A 27,636-nucleotide genomic window follows, 5' to 3' on the forward strand; every position below is an offset into this window, starting at 1 on the left:
TTGTTCAAAAGGGTGGGCGAAGATTTATTGATGTTTTACAAACTACTAACTATATTTTGCATTCTGAGGTTTTGAAATCCACCTCAGAGCATGAAATGCATCTTTGTGGAAAGGCTACTCAAAGCAAGTATAATCTGGGACAGCACAAGATGGGAATTCAGGGAATGGTTCACCTTTCTTTTCACAGGAAGTTACTTCTATAAGCAGTAATTAAGACCTCCCTAACGCAGCAGTTTCTGAAACAGAAGAGTTCCTAATTACTGCTGGTCTACCACCTACATTTAGGACTGAACCTGAAGCTCCAGACGTATCTGGAACACAACACGTGCTGTGTCTTACCAGACCACTGCAATAGAATCCCAGAATGGTTTGGGCTGGAAGGGACCTTCAAAGACCATCCAGTTCCAACCCCCCTGCCATGGCCAGGGACACCCTCCACTACACCAGGTTGCCCAAAACCCCATCCAACCTGGCCTTGAACACTGCCAGGGATGGGGCAGCCACAGCATCTCTGGGCAACCTGTGCCAGTGCCTCACCACCCTCAGAGGGAAGAATTTCTCCCTCAGATTCCATCGAAATCTCCCCTCTTTCAGTTCAAAGCCATTTCCCCGTGTCCTGTCACTACACGCCCTTGTCCAAAGCCCCTCTCCAGCTTTCCTGTAGCCCCTTTAGGTACTGGGAGGTGCTGGAAGGTCTCCCCGGAGCCTTCTCTTCTCCAGGCTGAACAGCCCCAACTCTCTCAGCCTGTCTCCAGAGCAGAGGTGCTCCAGCCCTCCCATCATCTCCGTGGCCTCCTCTGGACCCACTCCAGCAGCTCCATGTCCTTCTGCTGTTGGGGACCCCAGAGCTGAAGGCAGCACTGCAGCGGGGTCTCCTGAGAGCAGAGCAGAGGGGCAGAATCCCCTCCCTTGCCCCGCTGCCCACGCTGCTCTGGGTGCAGCCCAGGACACGGTTGTGGGTGTCCAGGGCTGATAAGCTTCTCATCCACCAGCACCCCCAAGTCCTTCTCCTCAGGGCTGCTCTCCATCCATTCTCCGCCCAGCCTGTCCTTGTGCTTGGGATTGCCCTGACCCACGTGCAGGACCTTGCACTTGGCCTTGTTGAACTCCATGAGGTTCTCACAGGCCCACACCTCCAGTCTGTCCAGGTCCCTCTGGATGGGATTCCAAGTTACACCTTTAGGCCTCTCAATGGCCCCGTACCAGACAGGGCTGTATTATTTTATGCCGCAGGAGTGCCTGAGACAGTCAGAATTCACTTTGCCAGCTGCTCTACTCAAAGTCACTATGTTCAGACAGTCTCCGCACCAACCAGGCACTACTACTTCTCTTGAAGCAATGACTATATTTATTCCAAGCAGCATTTGTAGCTATTTCTATAGCTATGACTGCACAAGGTCTCTCATCACAAGGGTCTTCTATCAATTAGCTTATAAGTTCAGCCAGTGAAGCACCAGAGTTCAAGAGTTTGCATGCTCAATCTATGGTTTCAGGAGGTTTTGGAGGGTTTTTCTAGTTCTATACTGAAAATACAGTTTAGCCGTTTCCCAAAATTTGGAGAAAAATGTAAGTGTAGGTAGGAATTTTTTCCTTTGAAAATTTTCAGGCTCTCCAAGAAAGCAGGAAACAATGGTTTCATTGCGTATTGATTAGTGAGGATAAAACCAAAAATGTATTTCCAGTGAATGGCAACTGAACAAGCACCAACCACGCTCCAGGTGGAATGGAGACAGTGAAACAAGTTTTGCTAATCACAGGATTAAAGAAACTAGCCCAAGCCCAGAGGCCAGCTGAAGAAACTGCTAGTTTTGGTGCTGTCATTCTTAACTTCTGAAGGTTTAATTCAAGAACTAAATAGTTCTTAACGTAGCTTTCTTGATCTACAAGCAAATCAAAAAGCTCTCTTATTGTCAGAGCGTCTGTAGCATCTTTTCTAGGCTTAGGAGGAAGGTATCATTGTTCCTACTCCACAAACAAAAGGGCAACTCCAAAAGCAAACTCACTTGCTCGAGGTTACAGAGAACAGCGGCAGAGCTGAAGACAAAGCTGCATCTTATTCTCAGAGAGCTGCTACATCACCCTGTATCTTAATCAGTGACCTTTATAACCTCATTGTACTTGTTTGGTACTGGTTGTGCAGTATATTGACCATTTCTAGCCGTAAATCTTGGACTAGATGACCTTTGAAGGACCTTTGAAGGTCCCTTCCAGCCCTAACGATTCTATGATTCTATGATTCTATATGTTGGAATGTCGCAATTTATAGTGGTCATAGAAATTAGGCATTCCAGATGTAAAATTGCTTAAAAAGTTAAGTGGGCTCATAAGTGGGGGCCTACAAGAAAGATGGAGAGAGGCTGTTCAGGAGGGCCTGTTGTGATAGGACAAGGGGTAATGGTTTTAAAATAGAGGGACGTAGATTCAGGTTGGATATTAGGAAAAAATTTTTTACCATGAGAGTTGTAGAACACTGGAACAGGTTGCCCAGAGAGGTGGTGGATGCTCCATCCCTGGAGATGTTCAAGGCCAGGTTGGACGAGGCCCTGAGCAACCTGATCTAGTTGGAGATATCCCTGTTCCTTGCAGGGGGGTTGGACTAGATGACCTTTGAAGGTCCCTTCCAGCCCTAACCATTCTATGATTCTATAAATAAGTGGCACATTAGCACAACTTTAAAAAACAGAACACATAATTGACACACTACGGCTTAGATGAAGAGGAGGCAAGAGCCTCTGAAGGTACTATGCTTGCAAATACTCACAGGTAGACTGAGAGAAGTGTGAGTGAGTGAACAGTAACAGCAAACACACCCGAGGGAAGCTCTACTCACCACGGATGCTGAGACTGAGATAAGGTCTCAGACATAAAAACGAAGACCAGAACTGAAATGAACTTAGCGAGTTCACGCCTGGCTGAAGCAAGCAGGCTTTTACGCTCAAGACTTCACCCTCTACCCTTGATTAACAGATAAGCCGACTAAAAAAGTGAGCAGCCAGAGAGAGATAAAAGTCAAAAATCGCATCACCAAAACGGACGAGGCCGGCACGCTCAAAGGCTTGTTTCTTCAAGCTAAGGAGGAGCACAAGCTCACCTTGAAGAGCTGACATGCTGCAGCTGCTGCCTGCCTCTCGGCATCAATCTTCTTGGTCCCATAGCCTTCCACTTCCACGTTCTTGGGCCACTTTATATGCAGAGTGACTTTCTGAAAAGCAAAGATAACCAGTAAAGTGAGACAGCGCAGAACAACCTCTCATCTACTTCGAACATCCCTGAACTCCAGACAATGAAGAGAACTACAAATGCAAATCCCAACCAAACTGCTTGTTCGCTCCCTTTATGGGAAGTTCTGCTCCAGCCATTTAGAAAGAGGAGCCTGAAAAAGGGATACAAGGTGTCCACAGTCACACAGAAGCTGCGTGGCTAAGCCAGGCCGACTTCCAGCCCAGTGCCACGTTCTCTGGGACAGAGCTCCACAGGCTGCAGAGTGTCAGCTCAGAGGAGTCAAATGCAAGAGCTCCTTACGAGAACAATTCCGTTTCAAAGTAACTGCTCCTACTTACACTGCAGCACAGCAGACCATGCCTGAGAAGCAACGTGCTCTCTGTGACACATTTCCAACTGCAATGGCAAGCAACTCTTCCTCACTGCGTCCTCGCTGCCATTTTAACCAGCGGCATGTTGCATCGCTGTTACACAGGCAGGGACTGTGCTCATCGAGCACGTGAGAATCACAGAATCCCAGAATGGTTTGGGATGGAAGGGACCTCAAAGATCACCCACTTCCAACCCCCCTGCCATGGGCAGGGACACCCTCCACTACACCAGGTTGCCCAAAGCCCCATCCAACCTGGCCTGGAACACTGCCAGGGATGGGGCAGCCACAGCTTCTCTGGGCAACCTGTGCCAGTGCCTCACCACCCTCAGAGGGAAGAATTTCTTCATTATATCTAACCAAAATCTCCCCTCTTTCAGTTTAAATCCATTGCCCCGTGTCCTGTCACTATATACCCTTGTAAAAAGTCCCTCTCCAAGAACTGAGCCTTCAGCCTGCGCTGCCTAACACAAGCTATCAAGAGAACTACCAGTACCACCAGAGCTCCTCTTACACCGGTGCAGATGGATGAGAGAGCTGAAAAACCTGCAGAAGCCAAGAATGCTGAAAGCTGAACCCTGCCCTTTTGAAATAAACTGCTCCAAATCAAGAACTCGTTCTGCTCCTGGCCCTGCAGATGCTGTAGCTGAGATTCTGCAAGGCTCAAAGGAGGGAAATGCCTAAGGAATTCTCTCCTGTTTCTGCAGCACAGATGAAAGGTGGCGTTTAGGTCCGCTGGGAAAACCCCACCTATAAGGCTAGAGAAAAGGCTCCCGACTTTTCAACAGCCTCCACCTGGCTGCCTGCCCGCCTGCCATCTGAATCTCATCTTACTGGAGGAAATTGCGAAGTATTTTGCCTGGGGCCTCTGCAGGAAAAGGCACAGACCTGCTGAGAAAAGGAGTTGTCTCATGGAGTCCAAAGTTACTTGGTGCTCACGAGAACAGCCGTGCTCACTTCCCACCGAGACGTCTCCAGTTGTCCCACCTGTCCTTCTCTCACCACACACTTTTTCAGGGTGGTTGGGTTTTGGGTTTGGTTGTTTTTTGTAATCCAACCCTCATTTTCTCCAAGAGCTCCTTCATTGGTTTGTTGGTTATGGGGTTTTTTTTGGTTTAATTTGAAGTTATCCTCAACCTTAATCTATTTAAGTGCTAGCAAGACTGTGAACTGAGTGCACAAACTAAACTGATGAGGCATTGGTTATGGTATTCCAAAATTTAAGTCAGGGAACTGCACTTCTGCTCGAGGAAAAGCAAGAAAAACAAAAACACAAATAATAAAGAAACTCTAAAATAACTATTACTAATGTATTGCCTAAGATGCAGGGATGCTTAAAAAGGATGAGGTAATAAAAAGTTTCTGGAAAATTTTAGAATGTTATTGGAAAATTTTAATCCATCAGAACTGAATCTTCTCCTGGAATGTAGGTTACAGTTAAACTTCAGCTGGAAAGGGCTTTGAGCTCTGGAATGAGAGCTGGTACGATAAAAGGAGGCAAACCCTTGAACACAGAGCACCCAGCAGCTCTGAACTTCCACTCAGTGTATGGCACAGATTTGGACCTAGGCCTCTTGCATCCCAGTAAGAGCTCAAGCTACTTGGCAAACTGTTTCCTTGAAATTCCTCTGCTTCATTTGACAAAAAAAAAGTCTGTATTTCATTTTGCCCTTAAGGAGAAGCCTTCCTCCATCGCAAACGAATTCTTCTTTGCTAGTTGCAAGTGAACATTTTATGCTGAGGCATTTGTTATATTAGAATCTACAATAAAATCTAGATCTACTAAGGCCTAAAATACAGCATTTAAATTTTAATTTTCTAAGGTAGTGGGGTACATAGCCCAGCACATTTGAGCGCAGACTATGTGTCTTTCTGTCGAGAAAAGTCGGTTACAGCAAGCTACTTAAAAGAAAAAAAATCCATCCTTCCACACACAAAAGGAGAGGGACAGGACCTGCATTTAGATCCCTGTTAAAGTACGTGAAAATAAAGTGAAACAGAAAGAAGCGGGAATATTTCTTGTTTGAAAGATTACCATGCAACTTTTATGTGGAATTGAAACACTTCTGTAATTTTCTCTATCAAAGAGTCAGTTCCAGGATGAGCAGATTCCTGGCTCAATTCCCACCCTGTGTGCAACACACCGACCCGCCACCCATCCCCGGCACAACGGGATTACCTTTTTTCTTGGCCCATTAGTATGGATGTACACCAGCTTGTCCCTCGCATGAGAAATGCCCAGGGCTCTTCCAATCACGCTGTTGAGCAAGTTTTTAGGCTGTGGAAATTCTTTTAGTAAGTCTCTGGAATCTAAAAAAAACCAAAAAGAAACCCAACAGAAGAACTAAATGTCTTGTAATTCTTGTGCAGTCCTGTTCAAAGGCGTGTTGTAACACCAGCTTCGCTGCAGCTCTGGCAGCACCAGTGTCTCTCAGGTGGTGGGAAGTGGTTCACCGACTGTCTCCGGGCACCAGCAAACGGCGTGCAGGAGTGCCAAGATGACACTGCAAACCCGGAACGGGCAGCAATACCGCACATCCCCTACTTCTGAAACGCACGGATTAGTGGTTTCCCTCCTCGTTCAGAAAGTAGGAATATCCTACAGTTAGAGCTGCAGAACTGACAGTCTATGACTCAGTGACACTAACAATCACATAGCAGTTTGGAAATACTTTTTTTTTCCCCAAAAAAAAGCATACAGTACTAACAGAAAAGCCTGGCAGACTATGTGTACCTGTTGAATCTGAATACAAACATCCCAGCACAGAGTTCGAATCCCAGACCAGCACACGGAGCTGGTGCTGTCTCCTCGCTACGGAGGCACAAGCAGCTCCGTCGGCCATTCTTCGATACCGAAAGCAAACTGAGCACTGACTATTTTGAACAGATTTTGGTATTTGCATCCCCCTCCTGAACCACGCACATCACCTCAGGGTTCAATCGATGGTCTCCACTACACACAAGTTACACAGCAGATGCAGCTGTAACATCTGGGGACTTTCTACTTCATCTCCAGCCCCTTCTCCTTGAACTTATTCAGATTGGTTAGAGGCTGGGAATAGAATCACAAAATCATGGAATGGTTTGGGTTGGAAGGCACCTCAAAGACCACCCAGTTCCAACCCCCCTGCCATGGCCAGGGACACCCTCCACTACACCAGGTTGCCCAAAGCCTCATCCAACCTGGCCTTGAACACTGCCAGGGATGGGGCAGCCACAGCTTCTCTGGGGTCCAGTGCCTCACCACCCTCTGAGTGAAAAATAGGGGTTTGTACCCAACTGCTCAGAGAACCCCTGGGAAGAAGTTTGCTAACACAGTCTCTGGAGATAAACTGGCCAGAGCAGGGAGCGGAGAAGCAGCAGGTACTGGTGGCAGGTAGGACCGGCGAGCTGAGCCCAGCTCCCCTGCCCCGACACGGGAGGAAGGCTGCTCAAGCTACGGCACTGGCAGGAAGGGGATATTTTCAAACGGCTCATTTGAAAAAATAACAGTAATAAAAATCACGCCGCCCCCAGACAGAGCAACGTCACACGCACAGCCTCCTCCCTGATGCCAGCACCAGCTGTTCTAGCTGGCAAGGAAACTGCTCTAACTCACCTCTGGCGTCACCGCTGGATCCGGCACGGCAGGGGAGAGCCTTTACTTTGAGCAGCAGCCCAATCGAGATCAGACTGAGTTTGATGTGATAACAGTTCCCACAAACGGGCAGATTAACAGCTCAGTGTGGCAGTCAGGGGTGGTGCCACCACTTCTGCCAAGCTGCTGCTCACATCAACTGCTGCTCCAGCTCTGGCACAAACCCAAAAGGACGGAGAGATGATTTGGAGCCCTAATCCGACAGAAAGCTAAACCAGTAAAAGGGAGTACACTGGTTTTTACTTGCCTCAAAAGTCAAGCGGCCAACTGCACAGTGCTGCAGGTACCCGAAACCAGCGGCAGGGAACAGGAGAGAGGAACGGGATCGATCTCCCGTTCTGGCAGCAGCAAGCACAGCTAAGCCCCTCTGATCCCATGTCCACTCAACACCACAAATGCACGCTCCTCAGGCAGCCAGAACTTCATTCATCTTCTTGCAGACCATCAACGGGTTTGGGTGCTACTTTTTAGAAAGCTTCTAATTCCCTACAGGTATCCAGGGGCGGTCTCAGCAACGAGCGAGAAGACAGCAACCTGTGATCAGGTACTGCCAGAATCCCGAATTTCAGATTGATCGACCGAACCCCGGGAGAAATGACCCAACAGTCGTGCTCGTTAGAGCACCACCAAGATCCGTCACCATGTTCTGCTGAAAACTCCGACTGCAGAGCTGCAATAATGAAGAGAAGAAAGCAAGCATTTAAGAGAAAGGTTCTGTGACACAGACACATGGAAGAGACGTTCTCCAAGAAGCTGCTCAGCAAAGGACAACTGACCTCACGAGGGCTCACCTGAAAGCTGACCAACAGGGAAATCCCAAAGGTTTTAGGGAAGGCAAAAGAATCATGTTGCATCATGGCAGACCCAACACTTGTCAGACTGTGGATAATGTGTAAGAGAGCAACAAAACATGTTGATGATCATATCACTGTCTCCAAAAAAAAAAAAGTCCACAACAAACAAAAGCCCAGCTTGCTAATCCAGAGTTCAGGAAAACAAAAAATTACTGGTAACACTTAGTTTTGAAAGTTCTGCTGTAGAAAAACCAGCTGAATCTCAGAGAAAACTCCTTCAGAAGCCAAACGGACCAGATACAGAAGGAATTTGGGTTCCTTAACGTACACAGGGAGACACTGAAACAACGGCCTGCGCGGCCTGCCATGAGGATGTCGGAGCTGGGTGTCATTTGAAGACAGGTTGCACTGTAATGCGACAATCATCCAGTCCTGACTCACAGCTGGAACGGGCTCGGGTTGGTGTCACTTTTCGGCCTGGCATGCAGAGGACAAGCTGGTACTCAGAGGGCAGATCAGAACCGCCGCCTGCTCCATCTCCTTTAACTACTCCAGTGTGGGAAAGACCAGGCAACACACAACGGGCTTTTGGCCGCTCTCAAACACCTGATGGTCAGCCACAGCATCTTCCATTAGAAAGAATAATTCAGGAGCCCCACAGGCTGCTGCTTCTCACACGTACTTGGGCAAAACTCTTGGACAATGCCAGGGGAACACGGAGGAAGCACTCTGATTTATGAACTCTATTTGTCCATGAATTACCTTCACGGACAGGAGAGCATGAGAATGGTCTCAGCCTCGCAAAGAACTACAAGCCAATTTTCTGTACTTACGCAGCAAATGTGACATTTCCACCTACTCATACAGCAAGCACCACTATATTCAGACTTCCAGTTTTCTTGAACAGGGCAGAAAGTGATTAAGATTTTGGCACTCTGCAGTTCTATTCCGTTCTATCCCTCCATGGAGGGAGGGGTGGTAACAATTCCCAAATGCACTATTAAATTCACTTAATAAAGAAGAAATAAAAAAAACCCCAACACCCCACAACAAAACCCTCTAGCATCAGCCTGTATTATTTGGCCTGTGGTTGCTTCCCCTTTCAAAAACAATACCCTGAGAAATTCTGTGATAAGCACATTCTTTTTAAATGCCCCAAAAGACAATGCAATTATCTAAGGACACAGCCAATTTCTCACCTTCTGAGGTGACTCCTCAGCAGAGACTAAATCCTTCATCCATTCTAGAGCGACGAAGAACAGGATCTCTAAATAACAAAGCCTAGCTCTGGCTTGCAGCTCACTCTCTGAATTACCAACCGAGGCACAATGTATTCTTCCCAGCTGACAATGCCATATTCAGCAGCACCATCTGACACATCAACGGCAACTCCAAGGCTTGATGGATTACCCTCAGTCCATTCTTAGCCCAAATTCAAGAGGTGAAAGGATCTTACATCGCGTGAAGCCATGCCTCACTCGTAGCTTTTAAAGAGACAATTCAAAATTGCAGAACGTTTCCTTTCCTGACAGATTGGATTTCTTGGCATCTCCCTCCAAAGAGTGCCTACTTCTCCCACTGCTGAAAATGGATATTTGGGTAGGAATCATATCAGGGGTAGTCACAGCCCTGCGGAGTCAAGGAGTAGAACCAAATACTCCCACAACGAAACACAGTTGATTTTAATACTCATTTCCTATCAAGTCAGGACCACATAGGATGTCCATACCACTGCTCCGAGATCACGAAGGAATATTAGAGGCCTGTCTTGGATAGCAGACAATTCAGGGTGGGGTTATCAAAGAAGCCACTCAACTAATTTAAGTTTCCCAAAACCAGTGAGTGCTTTAGCTTAACTTGGTTGTGAAAGTCAATGATAATTCACTGAAAGAAAAAGGAAAAAAAGCTCCCAGCTCTGGTGGCTAAGCCTTCTATTAACCCCAACAAATCTGACAAGTAAAGACACCGTCAGCTACAACAGGAGCACAAACAAAATGGCCCATAGTCTTGTGCAAGGAAGACAGGAGCATTAGATGGATTTCAACAGTTTCTGTCTCCCCTCAACCCCTCTTCCCCGAAGAAGCAACAAACAAGCACCCCTGGAGAGGCAACAACGAGCAGCAAGGACAAACTACTGAACGCGACACTCATCAAGACAGAAGCCCCCGCAGAAACGAATTCAAGTCAGCCAAGCATGCTCCTAACGCATCAAAAATTCACAGGGAAGAAGAAAGCCCTCTGGCTCCATAATATTCATTTCATAAGGAATTAGCCTAGGCATGTTTTACTGGGGAGAGATGGAGGGAGACAGAGAAGGTTCCACCTGGCAGGTTAGTTTGGAGTACACAAACCAGTATTACTTTTTTGGCTTTTGTTTGTGTTTTTTTTTTTTAACCATCATCTAGTGACCCTGTCGAGGCTCCTTTGAAGCACCCACAGCAATAAAACACACGCAGTTCTTGCCTAACCAAGAACAAACTCAAAAATCGGTAAAACTGACACAGCTTCTTCAAAAGCAAGCGGCACCAGCAGAGAACGAGAAGGCCCGATGGCCAACCTGCATCCTTGGAGATGTTCGGAACTCGGCCGGACACAGCCCTGGGCCCTGCTCTGAGAAGGAGATCAGGCCACAGGACACCAGAGCTTCAGTCCAACCTAAATTCTTCTGTGACACCATGAGACGGCAAATTTAATTAGTCTCAGAGAAGGGTTCTTGCTTGGAGCAAAACAGAGGTCAACATCACGCAAGCCTCTGTAAAGAGTGAGAAGCACCACAGACCTGACTGAGCAGGCAGAGGAGCTCTCTTCTGCACAGATTCTGCTGCAAAATCCCACCACCGAGGCCAATGAAGCAAAGTCTTAGATATTAATACCAATATAACACTGCCATTTTTAAGCTGGCCTCAGATCAGAGTTATTTTTCCATGTTTCTATCCAAGGTTAACAACAAAAGCAGTCAAATGAGGACAGCGAACAAGACTCCAGTGTACAAGTTGCAGGTTTAGAACTTGCCCTCGTAAATAGTGCTTTAAATTGACTTTTATAATCTCCACGTGCTCAAGTTGCAGCGGTATGGGTAGGGCAGACTTAGGACAAGACACCGAGGACTTTTTATTTGCTCATCTGAAATGAATCTCCCAGTATCACCAAACTCGCACCAGAAGAGCCTTCCGTGGTCAGTCCAGCACACGAAGTGGAAGGACGAGGCCAACCCCAGCAGGCTCTCCCCACAGGGCCCTGGCACGGCTGCCAGGCATGCCCTGTCTGCAGCCACGTCCCCACTGGCACCCCTGAGCTCTGGGTGAGCTCACAGGGACAGACACGACACGGAACTGTGCCGGTGGGTGAGCCACCAACAGCAACAGGCACTCCAGGAAAGTGAACCAAAGCCCAAAGATAAAGTGCTCAAGTACTCTCTGAAAATGCGTGTCAGAAAAAGTGCTGAGAAGCACAAAAGAGGGAAGGGGAAAAAAAAAAATTGGTTTATCCCTTTTCTCAGGCAACACCTGAACCAGCTCATTAAACAATAATTTGGGGTGGTGCAGCATTTACTTTAGAAGTCATTTAATTTGCTCTGTTGAACAGATTGAATGTAACAATTAAAGTCCATCTGACTGAGCTACAAGTTAAAGCTCAGTAAGGCTTCGGAAAGGAAAATGGAACTAAGACCCAAATAATTCAGAAACTACGGAGAGAAAGTAACAAGTAAAAAAAAAAAAACTGCTAGGGGGTGGGAAGGGAGCACAGAAGGATGGGGGGGAGCGGGGAGTAAAAGAGAAAGAAGTTGTTTTTATGTCATAATAAACCAAATTTCCCAAGTGGAATATTACAGCTCAAGAAATAAAAGTCAGACTAAACCAGCGATTTCAAAAGGGAAAATGTAGTTGTTCAAGTCACAGCCTGGAAACTGCAACCTCCAGTGCAAAACTACTCGCACCCTTCTAAACTGGAAGCATACTTCGTGCTCCATAATCTAATGGAAAGCAACTGGCAAACATGGCATCAAAACACACTTCCAAATAATCTTTTTTAAAAAGTAATCATAGAATCATTATAGAATTGTCTGGTTGGAAGAGACCTTGAAGATCATCGAGTCCAACCGTTCCCCCTGCACTGTCAGGGTCCCTAAACCATGTTCCTCAACACCAAATCCACACGGTTTTTAAACACCTCCAGGGATGGGGACTCCACCACCTCCCTGGGCAGCCTGTTCCAATACTTCACAACCCTCTCTGGAAAGAAATTCTTCCTGATATCCAACCTAAATTTCCCCTGGTGCAACTTGAGGCCATTCCCTCTCATCCTGGTATTCCTAACGTGGGAGAAGAGACCGACCCCCATCTCCGTACAACTTCCTTTCGGGTAGTTGTAATGACTCCTGCTGCGCCGCAGGGAAGCGTTTATCCTTCCAACGCCTGAACCCCCCGCCCTCTCCCACACGACTCCGCTGCAGGCTGAAGGACTGACATCCGAAGAGAAAAGAAATCCTCCGAGCTTTAGAAGAGGCATCACGCCCGCCCGGACTTACGGACACTGCCAACGCCAGGAGTTACGTTAACGGGAGCTGTCCGTGTCTCGATCGGCGTTTCATCCGGCTCGGTGGATGGCCAGACCAAAGCCCTTTGTACGGATAACGTGCCGCTCCAGCCGCCCGCAGCCCATTCCCGCAGCGTGCTCCAGCTCCGACCTAACGGAACTTGCTGCGCGACAACGGCAGAGCAGTTTTCCTGGCGGATGCTCGCTGGGCGTGCTCAATCCATCGCAATTTCTAGCCAAAGATCCATGCATGATTTTTTCCACCCGCCTCAGCCCACGGCGGGCGATGAGCAGTCGGCCCGGGCCACCTCGGCGCGGCTCCCACCGGCGACCTTGAGCCGAAGGGCTCCGCGCCCGGTGCCCGTTTTCCGGGAAACCCAACTCCCGCCGCCAACAAAGACCGCCGCGCAGCGCGGCGGGGGCTGCCACAAAGGCCTCGGCCCTCGCCGCCCGCCGACGGCTCCCGGAGCTCTCCGCGCCGTCCCCGCCGGGCTCGGGCTTCCCCCCCCCCCGCCCCGAGGGAGGACCCCCCCCCGCCCCCCGCTGAAGACCGGCCCCGTTACCTGCGGCGGCGGCGCAGCCGTGCGCGCAGACGGCGCCGCAGCCCGCCGGCTCCTCTCCCTTGCCGCGCATCCCGCCGAGGAGCCCCTTCCCCGGGGCAGAGTCGCTCAAGGCCGCGCCGCTCTCCCGCGATGGCCGCCCGCCCGCCCGCGACGCGGCCCCGGCGGCGCCGGTCGCCCCTCCCAGGCGGCGGGAGGAGGCGGGCGCTGGGCGGGGGGGGGGGGCTGCGGGCGGCCCGGCCCAGCCGCCCGGAGCGAGAGGCGGCCGGCGGGCGGCCCGGCGGCAGGCGCGGGGGGAGGGAGGGCCGTGCGGCGCGCTCCCGCTCCCTCCTGCCAGCACCGGGCGGCGGGGCTCGCTCCTCCCTTCCGCTGCGTGCGGCGCCGGCGCCGCTTCCCCGACCGCCGAGCGCCGGGCCGCGCGCACCGGGGACGCCGCCGGTTCCTCCCCCCGCCCCGCCTCGCCGCCGGCTCACCCTTCACCATGGCGGCGTCCTCCTCCTCGGCGCCCGGCTCCTCCTCCGGCCTCGCCTCCTCGGCGCTCTCGGGCGCCGGCAGCCGCGTGCAGAGCCCGCGCGCCCGCGGCGCCGCCCGGTAGCAGCGGCAGAGGCGCAGCGGCCCGGCCGAGCCGCAGGCGGCCGCCGCCTGCAGCAGCAGCCCCAGCGCCGCCATCTTGAGGTTACCCCGCGCGCCGGCTTCAGGCAGGGCGCGGGCAGCGACGCGGCCGGGCGCCCCGCGGGAACGCACCGTCCGCGCTGCAGCGCCCCCCGGCGGGCGGGAGGGCCCGGCGCGGGCGGGCGCGTCTGCATCCCCCGAACGGGGCCGGGCGGCCTGTGTCCCGCCAGGCACAGCCGGGAAAGGGAGAGGGAAACAAGGGAAAGGGGAGAGGAAGGGAAGGAAAAGGGGAGAGAAAGGGAAAGGAAAAAGGAAAGAAAAAAGGGAAAGGAAAAAGGAAAGAAAAAAGGGAAAGGAAAAAGGAAAGAAAAAAGGGAAAGGAAAAAGGAAAGAAAAAAGGGAAAGGAAAAAGAAAAGAAAAAAGGGAAAGGAAAAAGAAAAGAAAAAAGGGAAAGGAAAAACAGGAAAAAAGGGGGGAAAAAGGAAAAGGAATAAAAAAGGAAAAGGAATAAAAAAGGAAAAGAAAAGAAAAAAGGAAAAGGAAAAAGGGAAAAAAGGAAAAGGAAAATGAAAGGAAAAAAGGAAAAAAGGAAAAAAGGAAAAAAGGAAAAAAGGAAAAAAGGAAAAAAGGAAAAAAGGAAAGAAAAGGGGAAAAAAGGAAAAGGAAAGAAAAAAAAAGGAAAAGGAAACAAAGGAAAAGGAAAAAAGGAAAAGGAAAGAAAAGGGGAAAAAAAGGAAAAGGAAAAAAAGGAAAAGGAAAAAAAGGAAAAGGAAAGAAAAGGGGAAAAAAGGAAAAGGAAACAAAGGAAAAGGAAAAAAGGAAAAGGGAAAAAGGAAAAGGGAAAAAGGAAAAGGGAAAAAGGAAAAGGAAAAAAGGGAAAGGAAAAAGAAAAGAAAAAAGGGAAAGGAAAAACAGGAAAAAAGGGGGGAAAAAGGAAAAGGAATAAAAAAGGAAAAGGAATAAAAAAGGAAAAGAAAAGAAAAAAGGAAAAGGAAAAAGGGAAAAAAGGAAAAGGAAAATGAAAGGAAAAAAGGAAAAAAGGAAAAAAGGAAAAAAGGAAAAAAGGAAAAAAGGAAAAAAGGAAAGAAAAGGGGAAAAAAGGAAAAGGAAAGAAAAAAAAAAGGAAAAGGAAACAAAGGAAAAGGAAAAAAGGAAAAGGAAAGAAAAGGGGAAAAAAAGGAAAAGGAAAAAAAGGAAAAGGAAAAAAAGGAAAAGGAAAGAAAAGGGGAAAAAAGGAAAAGGAAACAAAGGAAAAGGCAAAAAAGGAAAAGGGAAAAAAGGAAAAGGGAAAAAACGAAAATGGAAAAAAGGAAAAGGGAAAAAAGGAAAAGGGAAAAAAGGAAAAGGTAAAAAAGGAAAAGGGAAAAAAGGAAAAGGGAAAAAAGGAAAAGGGAAAAAAGGAAAAGGGAAAAAGGAAAAGGGAAAAAAGGGGAAAAAAAGGAAAAGGAAACAAAGGAAAAGGGAAAAAAGGAAAAGGAAAAAAAGGAAAAGGAAAAAAAAGGGAAAAAAGGAAAAGGAAACAAAGGAAAAGGAAAAAGGAAAAGGGAAAAAAGGGGAAAAGGAAAAAAGGAAAAGGGAAAAAAGGGGAAAAGGAAAAAAGGAAAAAGGGAAAAAAGGGGAAAAGGAAAAAAGAAAAAGGAAAGAAAAGGGGAAAAAAGGAAAAGGAAACAAAGGAAAAAGAAAAAGGAAAAGGGAAAAAAGGGGAAAAGGAAAAAAGGAAAAGGAAAGAAAAGGGGAAAAAAGGAAAAGGAAACAAATGAAAAGGGAAAAAGGAAAAGGAAAAAAGGAAAAGGAAAAAAAGGGGAAAAAAGGAAAAGGAAAGAAAAAAAAAGGAAAAGGAAACAAATGAAAAGGAAAAAGGGAAAAAAATGGAAAAAAGGAAAAAGAAAGAAAAGGGGGAAAAAGGAAAAGGAAAGAAAAGGGGAAAAAAGGAAAAGGAGAAAAGGAAAAAAGGAAAAAAGGAAAAGAAAAAAAAAGGGAAAAAAAAAAAAAGAGAGAAGAGGAAAAGGAGCTGCCTTCGTGTCCCTGCCAGAACACGTGGAGGCAGAGCGCGGCACAAGTTCCCTGCGCTGCTGCCCGCGAGGTGCCAGCCGCTGCGGGAAGGCACAGGACTTGTGCCGCCCGCCGAGGCCTGAAACCAGCAGGAGGCCATTGTCTTCCTCCTTGAAAAAATCCAACTGCACTCGCACCACGGAGCCCCGCCGGGAGCCGCCTGTCCTCCCGACGTGCACGGCAAACACGACGCGGGCCCGCAGACCGAGGACGTGCCACGCCATGCGGGTACAGCTCATCTCAAGGGGTTCTGTGAATGTCTGTAGGGGTCACGGAACCCCCCCAAAAGAGGATGTCTTCAGACACTCTGAAAGAAACATTACACTCCTGCACGCATTTCCTGCAACCCCTGGAAGTTTACAAGCAAGAGTGATTCAGAGGCTGCCCTGGCACCTGCCAGTCGTTTCGGGTGTCTCGTCTTCAGCGACACGTACGCCTCACCCACACCCTAACACACCCCGCAGACGAGCTAATTCCTGTTCGAGTGTGTGTTACTAAATATAAAGTCCACTTGCCGCCCACTGTTTACTAACATTTGAGATAAACACTAAAAAACTTGACGTCAAGGAGGCAGCAAGGCAGCACTTTCCCTTCTTACACACTTCTCCCTACTTTATAGAATTGTAGGATCCCAGAATGGTTTGGGCTGGAAGGGACCTCACAGACCATCCAGTTCCAACCCCCCTGCCATGGCCAGGGACACCCTCCACGACACCACGTTGCCCAAAGCCCCATCCAACCTGGCCTGGAACACTGCCAGGGATGGGGCAGCCACAGCTTCTCTGGGCAACCTGTGCCAGTGCCTCATCACCCTCAGAGGGAAGTCAACGTGAAGTCGACTCCCCAGTTATTGGGTTCCATACAAATTATTTCGTATCTGAGGTATAAAATTCCCAATGCTGTAGTGCTGGTTGAAATGCAAACACTGCAGGATTTTTTGTTTTATTTTCTTAAAGTCTGAATTATTTTTCTAAGCAATTAATATGTGCTGAGGCACTGGCACAGGTTGCCCAGAGAAGCTGTGGCTGCCCCATCCCTGGCAGTGTTCCAGGCCAGGCTGGATGGGGCTTTGGGCAACCTGGTGTAGTGGAGGGTGTCCCTGGCCGTGGCAGGGGGGCTGGAACTGGATGATCTCTGAGGTCCGTTCCAACCCAAATCGTTCTGGGATTCTGTGATATATATAAATTTTTTTATCTCTGGCTGCAACTTACACCTGGGGCTACCATCAAGTTGGGTGTTTCTTTAAAGCAGGATCGTTTGTATGGCAAATACCTTGTTACCCAGTGAATATTTTGTGTGTGAACCAAAAACGTACATGAAGGGTTGTTTAAGCATCCTGATGAAAAAAGGGGGGTTTGGTTGTTTGGGGGGGGATGGTTGGTTTGGTTTTAAATCAGAAAGAAATCTTCGATAAGCCACTAAATTATTAACTAACATAATTGTCCACTTGAGTTTTACAAAACCCATATTCCACACGAACAGGTTCAAGAAGTGGAAAGTTATCAAACAAAACCTCGTACAAAAACCAGCAACTTTGGAAGAACATACATGAAAGCCCAAAAATATCTTAACACACCAAATTTGCCTTTTCCAATATGCACATTTTCTAGAACCTCTGTGAATCAGAGATCTGTCCGTGCAGTCATTTTTTACTAAAACAAAACCCCCAGATCTTGAAGCAGCATCAGAAGACACACAAAAAAAGGCCTTTTTTTTTCTTCTGAAAGACACAAAAGTTATTCTGGCACTCCAATTATGAAGGCTCAGATTATAAATTTTAAGAGCATTGGTCCACTAACAAGGAAAACAATCTTGCTAGGCAAGTCACTCAATTTAAGGAAATGAATTACATGGAAATCTTTTGATAGCACGTTGCATGAACTCTCACTTTCAGAAATCAGTTGGTTTAGAAACAAAAGCTTCAAGGAAGACTAGAAAGAAAGTGGTGGCTGGAAATAGCATGTCAGCATTAATACATCCTTCTAGGAAAATGAATCTACTGTAAAACTAAACTTGATATAGTTGCTGGTTTATTTAGCATTTTCCCAGGATATAAATGAGGTAATAAGCTGTCCAGAAGTGAAGGGAAAAAAAAATAACCACAGCTACTAAGCTGTTTCAAGTTGTGAACGTCAGTGAAGAGGCACAAAAGGTAACAAGAGCCCTAAGGAGGTGAAAACCATGGCCGGAGACCACAATGAGTAAAAGCAAAACAAAGAAAAGAAAAAAAATAAAGTACATGTCTAGGGAAAATCTTGGAAAGGCATGGTGAGTGGGAAGGAGAAATCTGGAAAAAGATGCTGAAAGCCAGTGTGTGCTGCTGCACAGAAAGTTAGACACGAGTAGGGCTAGTGGCTTGTCACCATAAATAATAGAAGAATTATCTTCTGAGCACAGAAAAAAGAGTTAAGACTTAATTTATTAAGAAATTCCAGAAGTCACAGATGCCACATCCTCCATCCAAATATCTTTATTTTGCAGAGGTGAGCGTTAAACAGCATGTAACTACTCGTTTAAAGCCCTCTTCCCAGGCTTTGCCAGCCCAGGCTCACTGGGATGAGCTGTGGTTAATTCATCCTCTCTGGCCCAGCCCCTGCAGAGGCAGCAGCTCGTTAACAAGCCACGTTCTGTTCCAGATGTTCCAGGAAGCCCCCAGAGCGCAAGTGTTACAGCACCCAGAGTCCCAAACCCACTCTGGCCATGACAAACCACTAGCCCTCGCAGGAAAAGGTCCTTCTCTCTCTCCCAAGTGACACCATTTGACAGATGAGAGGGTTTTTATTCCCAACTAAACTTACTTTGTACATAATTAATGCCCTGGACATATAGAACCAGAGAATCCCAGAGTGGTTTGGGCTGGAAGGGACCTCAAAGATCACCCAGTTCCAACCCCCCTGCCATGGCCAGGGACACCTTCCACTACACCAGGTTGCCCAAAGCCCCATCCAGCCTGGCCTGGAACACTGCCAGGGATGGGGCAGCCACAGCTTCTCTGGGCAACCTGTGCCAGTGCCTCACCACCCTCAGAGGGAAGAATTTCTCCCTCAGATCCCATCGAAATCTCCCCTCTTTCAGTTTAAAGCCATCACCCCCCGTCCTGTCACTACACACCCTTGTCCAAAGCCCCTCTCCAGCTTTCCTGTAGCCCCTTTAGGTACTGGAAGGTGCTGGAAGGTCTCCCTGGAGCCTTCTCTTCTCCAGGCTGAACAGCCCCAACTCTCCCAGCCTGTCTCCAGAGCAGAGGTGCTCCAGCCCTCCCATCATCATCTAAAGCACTCTGGGAATTTTTGTTTCCAACACGGAACCCGCAGTGTTGGTGACTCAGTAGCGTGGCAGCGTTACAAGAATGGCTGGTACATGGTCGTGTTCCCCAAGTGCTAAAGCAGAAGCACGACTTCCCCGAGACAGGAGGGAGTGATCCATCACTGGTTCAGCCAGATCCGGAATATTTTATTCCATTCTGTGCATCTTATTTTGAGACCAAGTAACGGAGTTCAGAAAAGAACAACTGAAGAAAACAAAAAACAGCCAGTGACCAGAGAGGTTTCTTAAGAAAAAATATGATCTAAAGAAAGAGGTTGGCAAAGGAATGACAGGAAAAAAAAGGACATGACAACAGTTGACAGATATTTAAGGTGTGCAAACACCGAGGAGAAAGCACTTACTGAACTGGTACAAAAGGATGCAGGTATGTTCAGGAGTGTAAAATTAAAAGGGAAAAAAAAGTCTTTAAGCTAAATAGCAAACAATTCCACATCGTCACCTGTTGCACAACACAACAGGTCTTCTCCCTTTCAAAATTCTGCTGTTTCCCTGAAACCCCCCCTGTACTTACTCTATCCACGCTTATGTGCAACACTAGTGCAACACGGGCTGCACTAACCACGGCAGAATTGAGTTACACCGGTCACAACCACCCTCGTTTTACACGTGAAGTGCAAGGTTTGCACGCTGGGCTCACAGATAAAGTGTGTCTCAAACAGAAAAACTGGCATCCCATGCCACATGGCTATTGCTAGTCCAGGCATAGTCATCTCATCTCCCTTTTCTGTCCCTAGGGCATCGAGAAGGAACTCTGGCAAAGCCATTTGGGGGACAAACCCCTCATTTATCCAGCACAGAGAAGGATAAATTTCCTAAAAATTAATTGTCTTCACCAGTGTGCTGCAGTATTAAATCTCGGAACAACGCCAAAAAATAAAGAGTTGAATGGAAGATTGTCTCAGGTCCTTACCTTTCAGGGAATTCAGCGAGAACATCTCCATCCCAGTGAAAAGGCGTGATTCCTAGGAAAGCCAGAGGGAGCAAAAAGACACAGGAAGTTAGAATGAACACCTCCTTTGAGATGTTTCAAGTGCTAGCGCTGCTGAAACTAGCTGTCTTCAGCACCCTACAAAGCTGATTGTCCCCCCAAAAATCACACCTTGGCCTTCATCCTCTGCCTGTCTCACGGATCGTGCAGGAATTGTTTGCTAACCCGACACAACTGGCTGCTCTGCACGTGAAGGGAGAGAGAGTCTTCCCAACCAGTGTAGGGTTTGGAAGTGCTCTGTCTCTCTGGCGATAGTGATTTGGGGGTATTTTTTAAAACCTTTCTAAGTCAGAATGCCAGAAGTAGGTAAGACTACTGCCATTATTCCCCCTTTTTAAAGAAAACCAAGAGAAGAGATATGTACTTTTGATAACGTTCTTTGCCGAAATCATGTTAAACTTCCTGGTTTAATTTTTATTAAAAAAATTAAAGTACTGCAGCCTTCCAGTACTTAGAGGGGGCCTACAGGAAAGCTGGACAGCGACTTTTTACAAGGGTGTGTAGTGACAGGACACGGGGAAATGGCTTTAAACTGAAAGAGGGGAGATTTAGATTGGATATAAGGAAGAAATTCTTCCCTCTGAGGGTGGTGAGGCACTGGCACAGGTTGCCCAGAGAAGCTGTGGCTGCCCCATCCCTGGCAGTGTTCCAGGCCAGGCTGGATGAGGCTTTGGGCAACCTGGTGTAGTGGAGGGTGTCCCTGGCCATGGCAGGGGGGTTGGAACTGGATGGTCTTTGAGGTCCCTTCCAACCCAAACCATTCTCTGATTCCATGATTAAAACAGCTTTCACTTAAACAGGAAAAAAAACCCACCAATCAACTTTGGTTTGGAGTGCTTTATCTGTCATGCTAAATATTAAATTCATCTTAGGCATTCTCTGTAAGAGAGTAACAAGGGTGTCCCAAAAAACCTGGATCCGACCACCGAGGGTCCTCACTCACACAAAGCTAAGACGAACCGTTCATATTAATGGCTGTTCCCACTCAATTAACATCCTGCCATTATTGTGCTTTCCAATTATTCCCTCTTGCTTTCAGTGGAACTAATGACAAAATGACTGTTTGCTTCCACAAGGCCTAAAATCACACCACTTTCGGGACAGAACCACACGGCTACGACACCTTGTTCAGCCGGTCATCTCCCTATGGGCACATAAACCCAACCCTGCTGCTGCTGACGAATCCATACGTTGTCTTTTTCGATGACTAAATAAACAAAAACACAGTTATTTGACTTGCTTGAAAATGAAAAACTGTACACGCCGTAGTAATTATCGAGATTGGCGATAATTACCCTTGGTGTAACTCGCTCACTGCAGTGCACAGAGTTAGAAAAGTCTTTTGTGGCAGCTGAGCAAGATTCTCAGGGCTGAAGCATTCATCCGTGGAGCTCAGTCACGGGAGGAATGCAAATTGAACGCGCAGAGAGCAGATCACATAGCGTCTTGTGCCCCCTCCACGCAGGGATCACCTCGGTCTAGGCACAAACCATCTCAAAGCCGAGAGAATTTCTGGGAAATCACGAGAGTTCAACATTCCTCTGACACAAAAGAGTAAATACTTGAACACTCTGAAGTCACTGGGGAGAGACGACCAGGGGTATGGCAGGGAATGTTGCAGTATGTTCTTAAATCCAAGTCACGGAGGTATCGGCCGCGTCTTCCTCCCACATTTCTAAGCACGACAAAAACAGGGAAGCTATTCCAGAGAATAATAATTCCAGAAGTTAATCTACAACAGCTTTCCGGGTGATGTACATCAAGGCAAGGCTTACCTACGGAACACAAATTAGTGGAAGGGAGAACAAAGAACATCCCACCTACGCTGGGATGGGCAGAAGAGCAGGTGCAAAAATAAATGCAAGATAAAGTTGAAGAAAATCATCTTTTCTGCTCAAGACCACGAAAAACCAAAACTGAAAACTCTCCATGGATGAGCCTACGAGATTAACAACTGAGAGCCCCACTGACGAGCGAGACTCAGACAAAGCTGTCATTTATCTGCGCCTGCAGACCCCCAGTTGAGATGGGGACCCTCATTGTGCAACCACTAACAGCTCCAGGGCTAGAAGAGCTAAAGTCACAGAATCACGGAATCGTTTAGGTTGGAAAAGACCTTTAAAGACCATTGAGTCCAGCGTTAACCCCACACTGCCCAGTCCACCACTAAACCACATCCCTCAGCACCACATCCACACGGCTTTTAAACACCTCCAGGGATGGTGACTCCACCACTGCCCTGGGCAGCCTGTCCCAACGCTCAACAACCCTTTCGGGGAAGATGTTTTTCCTGATGTCCAGTCTGAACCTCCCCTGGTGCAACTTGAGGCCACTGCCTCTTGTCAGACTAGGTGGGAGCAGGGACAGGACAGGGAAGAGAATAAAGGCATAGAGAGATGAGACAGTCCAGATGAGGTCCATAAACAGAATCCCACTGATGAGGGATCCCTTTGAAATGACATGGAGGAACTTGTGTACTTAAAGCTTGAGCATCCAGTAGGAAAACGGTCAGAGTAGAGAGAGAAGAGCTTGAATAGATAAATTTAGGTTTAAGGTACAGGTCATTAAGAGATCAGCCCCTGCAGCATCATCACTGGATTAGTCAGGACCAGATCTGAGGGATCTGAACACAGAGGATCCTGAACTGGGAATCAGTTTTAGCACAGCCAGCAGCCTGGTGGAAATCCCAGGGTTTTGTTGCTGAAGATCCCAATACACACACAAAAAAAGGTGTCCCAACCACGGCAGTTGCTTCACCGTTCATGGAAATGAAGGGAACGCGTGAACATCACTGAAAGGGTGACGCACTGGAAGATTCAGAATATATTTTGTCAGGCTCTGGCGACAGGAGAGAGATGTGGGGCCTCATAGGACACCGGATCTATGAGGAAGTGGAATACGATGGCACCAGACTCTTACGGACAAGGCAATGGTACCTTTGGAACGAGAATCAACCATGCACGACGACGCCATCAGACTGCAGAGCATGGGATGCCTCACGCCTGGCAAAGTAGGAGGATGCCAGATGGCAAAAGAGACACTAAAGTTTGTTGGCAACAGACTCAACGCCCTTACTGCAAAGGCAAAGGGTGAAACCAGTGAACGTGGCACTGGAAATGGCCAGATAACACCTCAAAGGCCTGGGAATCGGTCTTTGTGGGTTTCCTTGATCCCCTTGAAAACAGCTACATGCACGTGTGAGGAGAAACCACATCCCTAAGAAGAAGGTACATCAAGATGGGGTGAATATCACAGAATCTCTGATTATTGCCTGCTGCGACACTCCAGCAGCGTATCAAGAGGAACAGCCCCGCGTGCTTTGTTGTGAGAACAAAGGAGAAATTGTCTTGTCTTCCATATCATCCACCCTCACGGACCAGTTACACTGGGGTCCACGCAAAGCGAAAGCAGTTTGACTGTCAGCTATTTGGGCCAAAGGAGTGGCGGATCTGTGCATGAAACTTTGCTTTCCCAATGCTAATTCTGCAGGATTCCCGTTGCTGAACTCTGACCAGTAGGAAGGGAGGACAACAAAGCGCTAGAGGTAGGACCGGGCGGTGGATGCTCCTGGGCAGCCGCTGTCCATCAGACCGAGCACCGTGGACCGAACGGGCAGCCCTTCGTGACGGCTCCAGGGACGTGGGGCAGAAAACGGTGCCGCTCCTGACAGCAGAGTAAGTTCCTTGGAAGCTGAGGGCGAGCCCAAACTCGGAAAAGGGCTGGAGAACAGCTCTGGAACAGCACCGCCGGCTTCCCCGCGGCACGGAGCCGAAACCACCGCACAGCCCGGCTCCCCGGGCCGGCAGCCCCGCGCCGCGTCCCGCAACGGGGCTCCGCGGTCCCTCCGACCGGGGCTGTCCCCGCCAGCCGCTCGCCCACGCCCCGAGCGGAGAAGCGCCCCGGAGCCCGGCCGGCGGCTGCGCCCCCCGGCTCCCCGCGGCGGTGCGGGGCCGCGGCAGCAGGAGGCCCCGCGCCCCCCCGGTGCCCCGTCCGTGGGGCATCCCCCGCCCGCCGCACAGGCCCGGGCCCCGCGCGGCCCCTTCCCGCGGCCCGGAGCGCCCCTCAGGCCGAGGCTCCCGCCCCCTCGGGCGGGCACCGTGCCCGGGGCTCGGCCGCCGCTCCCCCCGCGCCGCCCCGGGGCTCCCGGCCCCGCCGCAGCCCCCCGGCCCATCGCCTCGGCCCCGCGCGGCGCGGCCCCGCCGCTCCCCCCGCCCCGCAGCCATCCTCTCCCTCCTTCCCCTTCCTCCCGCCGCCCTCCCTCAGGCCGCAGCCCCCTCCCGCACCTCGGCCGCGGGTCCCGGGCACCGCGCGGCCCGAGCCCCCCCCGCCCCGGTGGAGCGGCGCCGGTCGCGCTCCCCGACACCGACCTCCTCACAACCAACTCTCTGGCGCCGGTCCGCCGCCGCTCGGGACTACAACTCCCAAGAGCCCCCGCGATGCGTTTCCGGGGCGCCGCGCGCTCCCGGCACCTTCTCCTCCGCCGCCTCCCCCGGATGTGAAATCTCCCTCCCGCCTTCCCACCGGCAAGAGGAACGGGAGCGCGAGGCGGGCCCGTCCCCATGGCAACGGCGGCGCCAACGGGCGGCGCGGCCTGCCGGGGCGCTGCGGCCGCCGCTCCCCGCGGTGCAACCCCGGCCCCTCGATGCGTCCCGGCCGGTGCCCTCGCTTCCGCACTCCCCCGCCGACCGGAGGCCGCGGGCCGGGGCCAGTCCCCGCCCGGTTACCCCGGTCGGGTGCCCGCGGGGCCGCCCCGCCCCGTGTGAGCCGGGCCCTGGTGAGACAGACCGCCCGCGGCGGGCGGCCCCGCGCTGGGGCCGGGTTTACCGGCCGTGTGTGCGGGCGGCGGGCGGGGAGCCTCTCCTGCAGCGGGAGGAGAGCTGCCGGGGCAGGGGCCGCCAGCGCCGGTGGGCTCGGAAACACGAAACGTGCTCCGGGCTGAAGCTCAGTGTGTGGGGAAGGGCGCTGCCTGTGCTGGGGGCGGGAAAACGCGGAGCGCTCCCGGGAGCGGGAAAACACCGAGCTCTCCCGGGAGCAGTCTGGCAGCCGCCCTGGGCAAAGCTGCCCGGTGTGATGTCGCCCGAATCAAGGGCAGCCATGAGCATCGGTCCTGCATCAACGCACCAAGCAGCCACAGCCTCGGCAGCCGTGTCAATGTTTAACCGACTCGCCGTATGTATCTGTAGGTGGAAACTTAACTCCTGATCTTAAATACTCACTGGGTAACGTTAGATCATAGAATCATGAAATGGTTTGGGCTGGAAGGGACCTCAAAGATCATCCAGTCCCAACCCCCCTGCCATGGGCTGGGACACCCTCCACTACACCAGGTTGCTCAAAGCCCCATCCAACCTGGTCTTGAACACTTCCAGGGATGGGGCAGCCACAGCTTCTCTGGGCAACCTGTGCCAGTGCCTCACCACCCTCAGAGGGAAGAATTTCTCTCTCAGATCCCATCGAAATCTCCCCTCTTCCAGTTTACAGCCATTGCCCCATGTCCTGTCACTACACGCTCTTATCCAAAGCCCCTCTCCAGCTTTCCTGTAGCCCCTTTAGGCACTGGGAGGTGCTGGAAGGTCTCCCCGGAGCCTTTTCTTCCCCAGGCTGAACAGCCCCAGCTCTCTCAGCCTGCTGAACATCCACAGCGCAGATGCCCGCTGTCCTTCTGGAGCACGCTTACTACAGACTGAAACTGGACTGGGCTAGCTCCTCCTCTGTTGCAGCACTGGGCTCATCACTGCTGCTCGCTGGAGTAACCCTGACGTAAGCAAAGAGAAACAGTTTTTGTTCCCTGCATCACTACGACCCTGGTTTGAAATAATCCCCTAATTAAATGCTCGTGGGCACTTCCAGACAGTGTGCAACCTGTGAAACAGTGAAAATCTTCCAGCGTTTCCTCACTTTTCACTGGCGCTGGGAGCCAGCACAGCAGGAGCGTGCAAGGACTCGTTGCAGCCGGCTCTCGACAGCGCTGAGCCCAAACGTGTCTTTGCTTCCTACGGAGCACTGGAGCTGCGTGGGAGCACTGGCGCGCCTCGTTAATGGTTAGCAGCAAACGTGCAACCAGGGCGGCCTAATTATGAGGGAGAAACAGCTGTAGGCTGGGCGTGCCCGTTTGCCATCGTGTTATCGATTCCCTGGCACCGTCAACTTGCACAGCGAGGCAAACGTGGCAAAGGGCAGACTTAAAATGATGGAAAATGTTAACAGTCTTACAGTCTGTGGAGTAATTTAACACTAAACGGGGTTTTGATACATGTTTTGGCAATTACTACGTCACAGCTCGTTTGCATGAGAGTTCTCTTCTTTTTCTGGCCTTTTCTATTCACTTATCATCCACATAGTTATAAAATAAACCTTTCAGAGTGCCAATCCTATGAAAAGCTTTGAAATGACATTTGGAAACATTCTTACTGCTCAAAAGCTCTCTCCACAGAGAAGCGTTGGGATGCCCGAGATGATTTAAGCTTCCTGAGTTTCCCAGTTTCTCACTGTGGTTGTGGGCCACAGCGATCCTCGTGTCAGTCGGACAAAGGACATGAGCCGCAACAGGATGGAAAGGAAGTCATCTCAGGCTAAGAGTGTGCCAAACTGGAATTGCCCTAAAATGTATATGCCTGCTGGCAAAACCAAAAGTCTTGGTCAGACAGACTGAAGAACGCGCGTGGGATGGGAGGAAGTGGCAAAGAATATAGAAAATTCCCTACACGAGAAGGACATGGAGCTGTTGGAGCGGGGCCAGAGGAGCCCACGGAGATGATGGGAGGGCTGGAGCACCTCTGCTCTGGAGACAGGCTGGGAGAGTTGGGGCTGTTCAGCCTGGAGAAGAGAAGGCTCCGGGGAGACCTTCCAGCATCTTCCAGTGCCTAAAGGGGCTACAGGAAAGCTGGAGAGGGGCTTTGGACAAGGGTGTGTAGTGACAGGACATGGGGTGATGGCTTTGAACTGGAAGAGGGCAGATTTCGATTAGATCTAAGGAAGAAATTCTTCCCTCTGAGGGTGGTGAGGCACTGGCACAGGTTGCCCAGAGAAGCTGTGGCTGCCCCATCCCTGGCAGTGTTCCAGGCCAGGCTGGATGGGGCTTTGGGCAACCTGGTGTAGTGGGAGGTGTCCCTGGCCATGGCAGGGGGCTTGGAACTGGATGATCTTTGAGATCCCTTCCATCCCAAACCCTTCTGTGATTCTATGAACATTATTGTATTAAAATAACCCAACACACACACACAAGATTCTGGTTTTTGAGTGAGTGCAAGCAATGAAGTCTGGTTGTAATTCTGGTCGAACGTCCTTTTTAATTTGATTTTCATTTACTGTCTTTTACTACAACCCAGACATTGCAACTGTCATTCAATGAATTAAATGAGCAGCTGATGCTCTTTTTAGGGCTTTAAGATCTAACACCTTTACAATCCAGTTACGTTAGACCATCTTGCAGGCTCGCTCTTACCGTTCTGCGTGTGGTCACACTTGGCTTTTTTTTTTTTCCTCATTGCAGTCCTAAAGACAAAGGGCCTAATACTCTGTTAATGCAATTTTATAGAAG

At 49.8% G+C, this 27,636-nt stretch overlaps 1 protein-coding gene across 2 annotated transcripts in view; it reads right to left on the reverse strand.

Moving 5' to 3' along the window:
* The window catches only part of DHX30 (DExH-box helicase 30), a 40,285-nt gene extending 15,801 nt beyond the window's left edge, over positions 1–24,484 (reverse strand). Inside the window, exons 1-4 of one of the 2 annotated variants that reach the window (XM_086614767.1) lie at positions 24,464–24,484; positions 20,019–20,070; positions 5,772–5,902; positions 3,092–3,202 (exon numbers count right to left, since the gene is read on the reverse strand). In XM_086614767.1, the coding sequence (XP_086470893.1) occupies positions 3,092–3,202; positions 5,772–5,902; positions 20,019–20,049 (273 nt within the window). In that variant the 5' untranslated portion in view covers positions 20,050–20,070; positions 24,464–24,484. Of the gene's footprint in view, positions 1–3,091; positions 3,203–5,771; positions 5,903–13,592; positions 13,789–20,018; positions 20,071–24,463 lie in introns of those variants that run through there. The other variant, XM_086614766.1, reaches the window with a different exon arrangement.
* Between the last annotated feature and the right edge of the window lie 3,152 nt (positions 24,485–27,636).

Source organism: Tauraco erythrolophus, chromosome 7 (assembly GCF_009769465.1).
Source record: "Tauraco erythrolophus isolate bTauEry1 chromosome 7, bTauEry1.pri, whole genome shotgun sequence".
Classification (NCBI taxonomy): Eukaryota; Metazoa; Chordata; class Aves; order Musophagiformes; family Musophagidae; genus Tauraco; species Tauraco erythrolophus.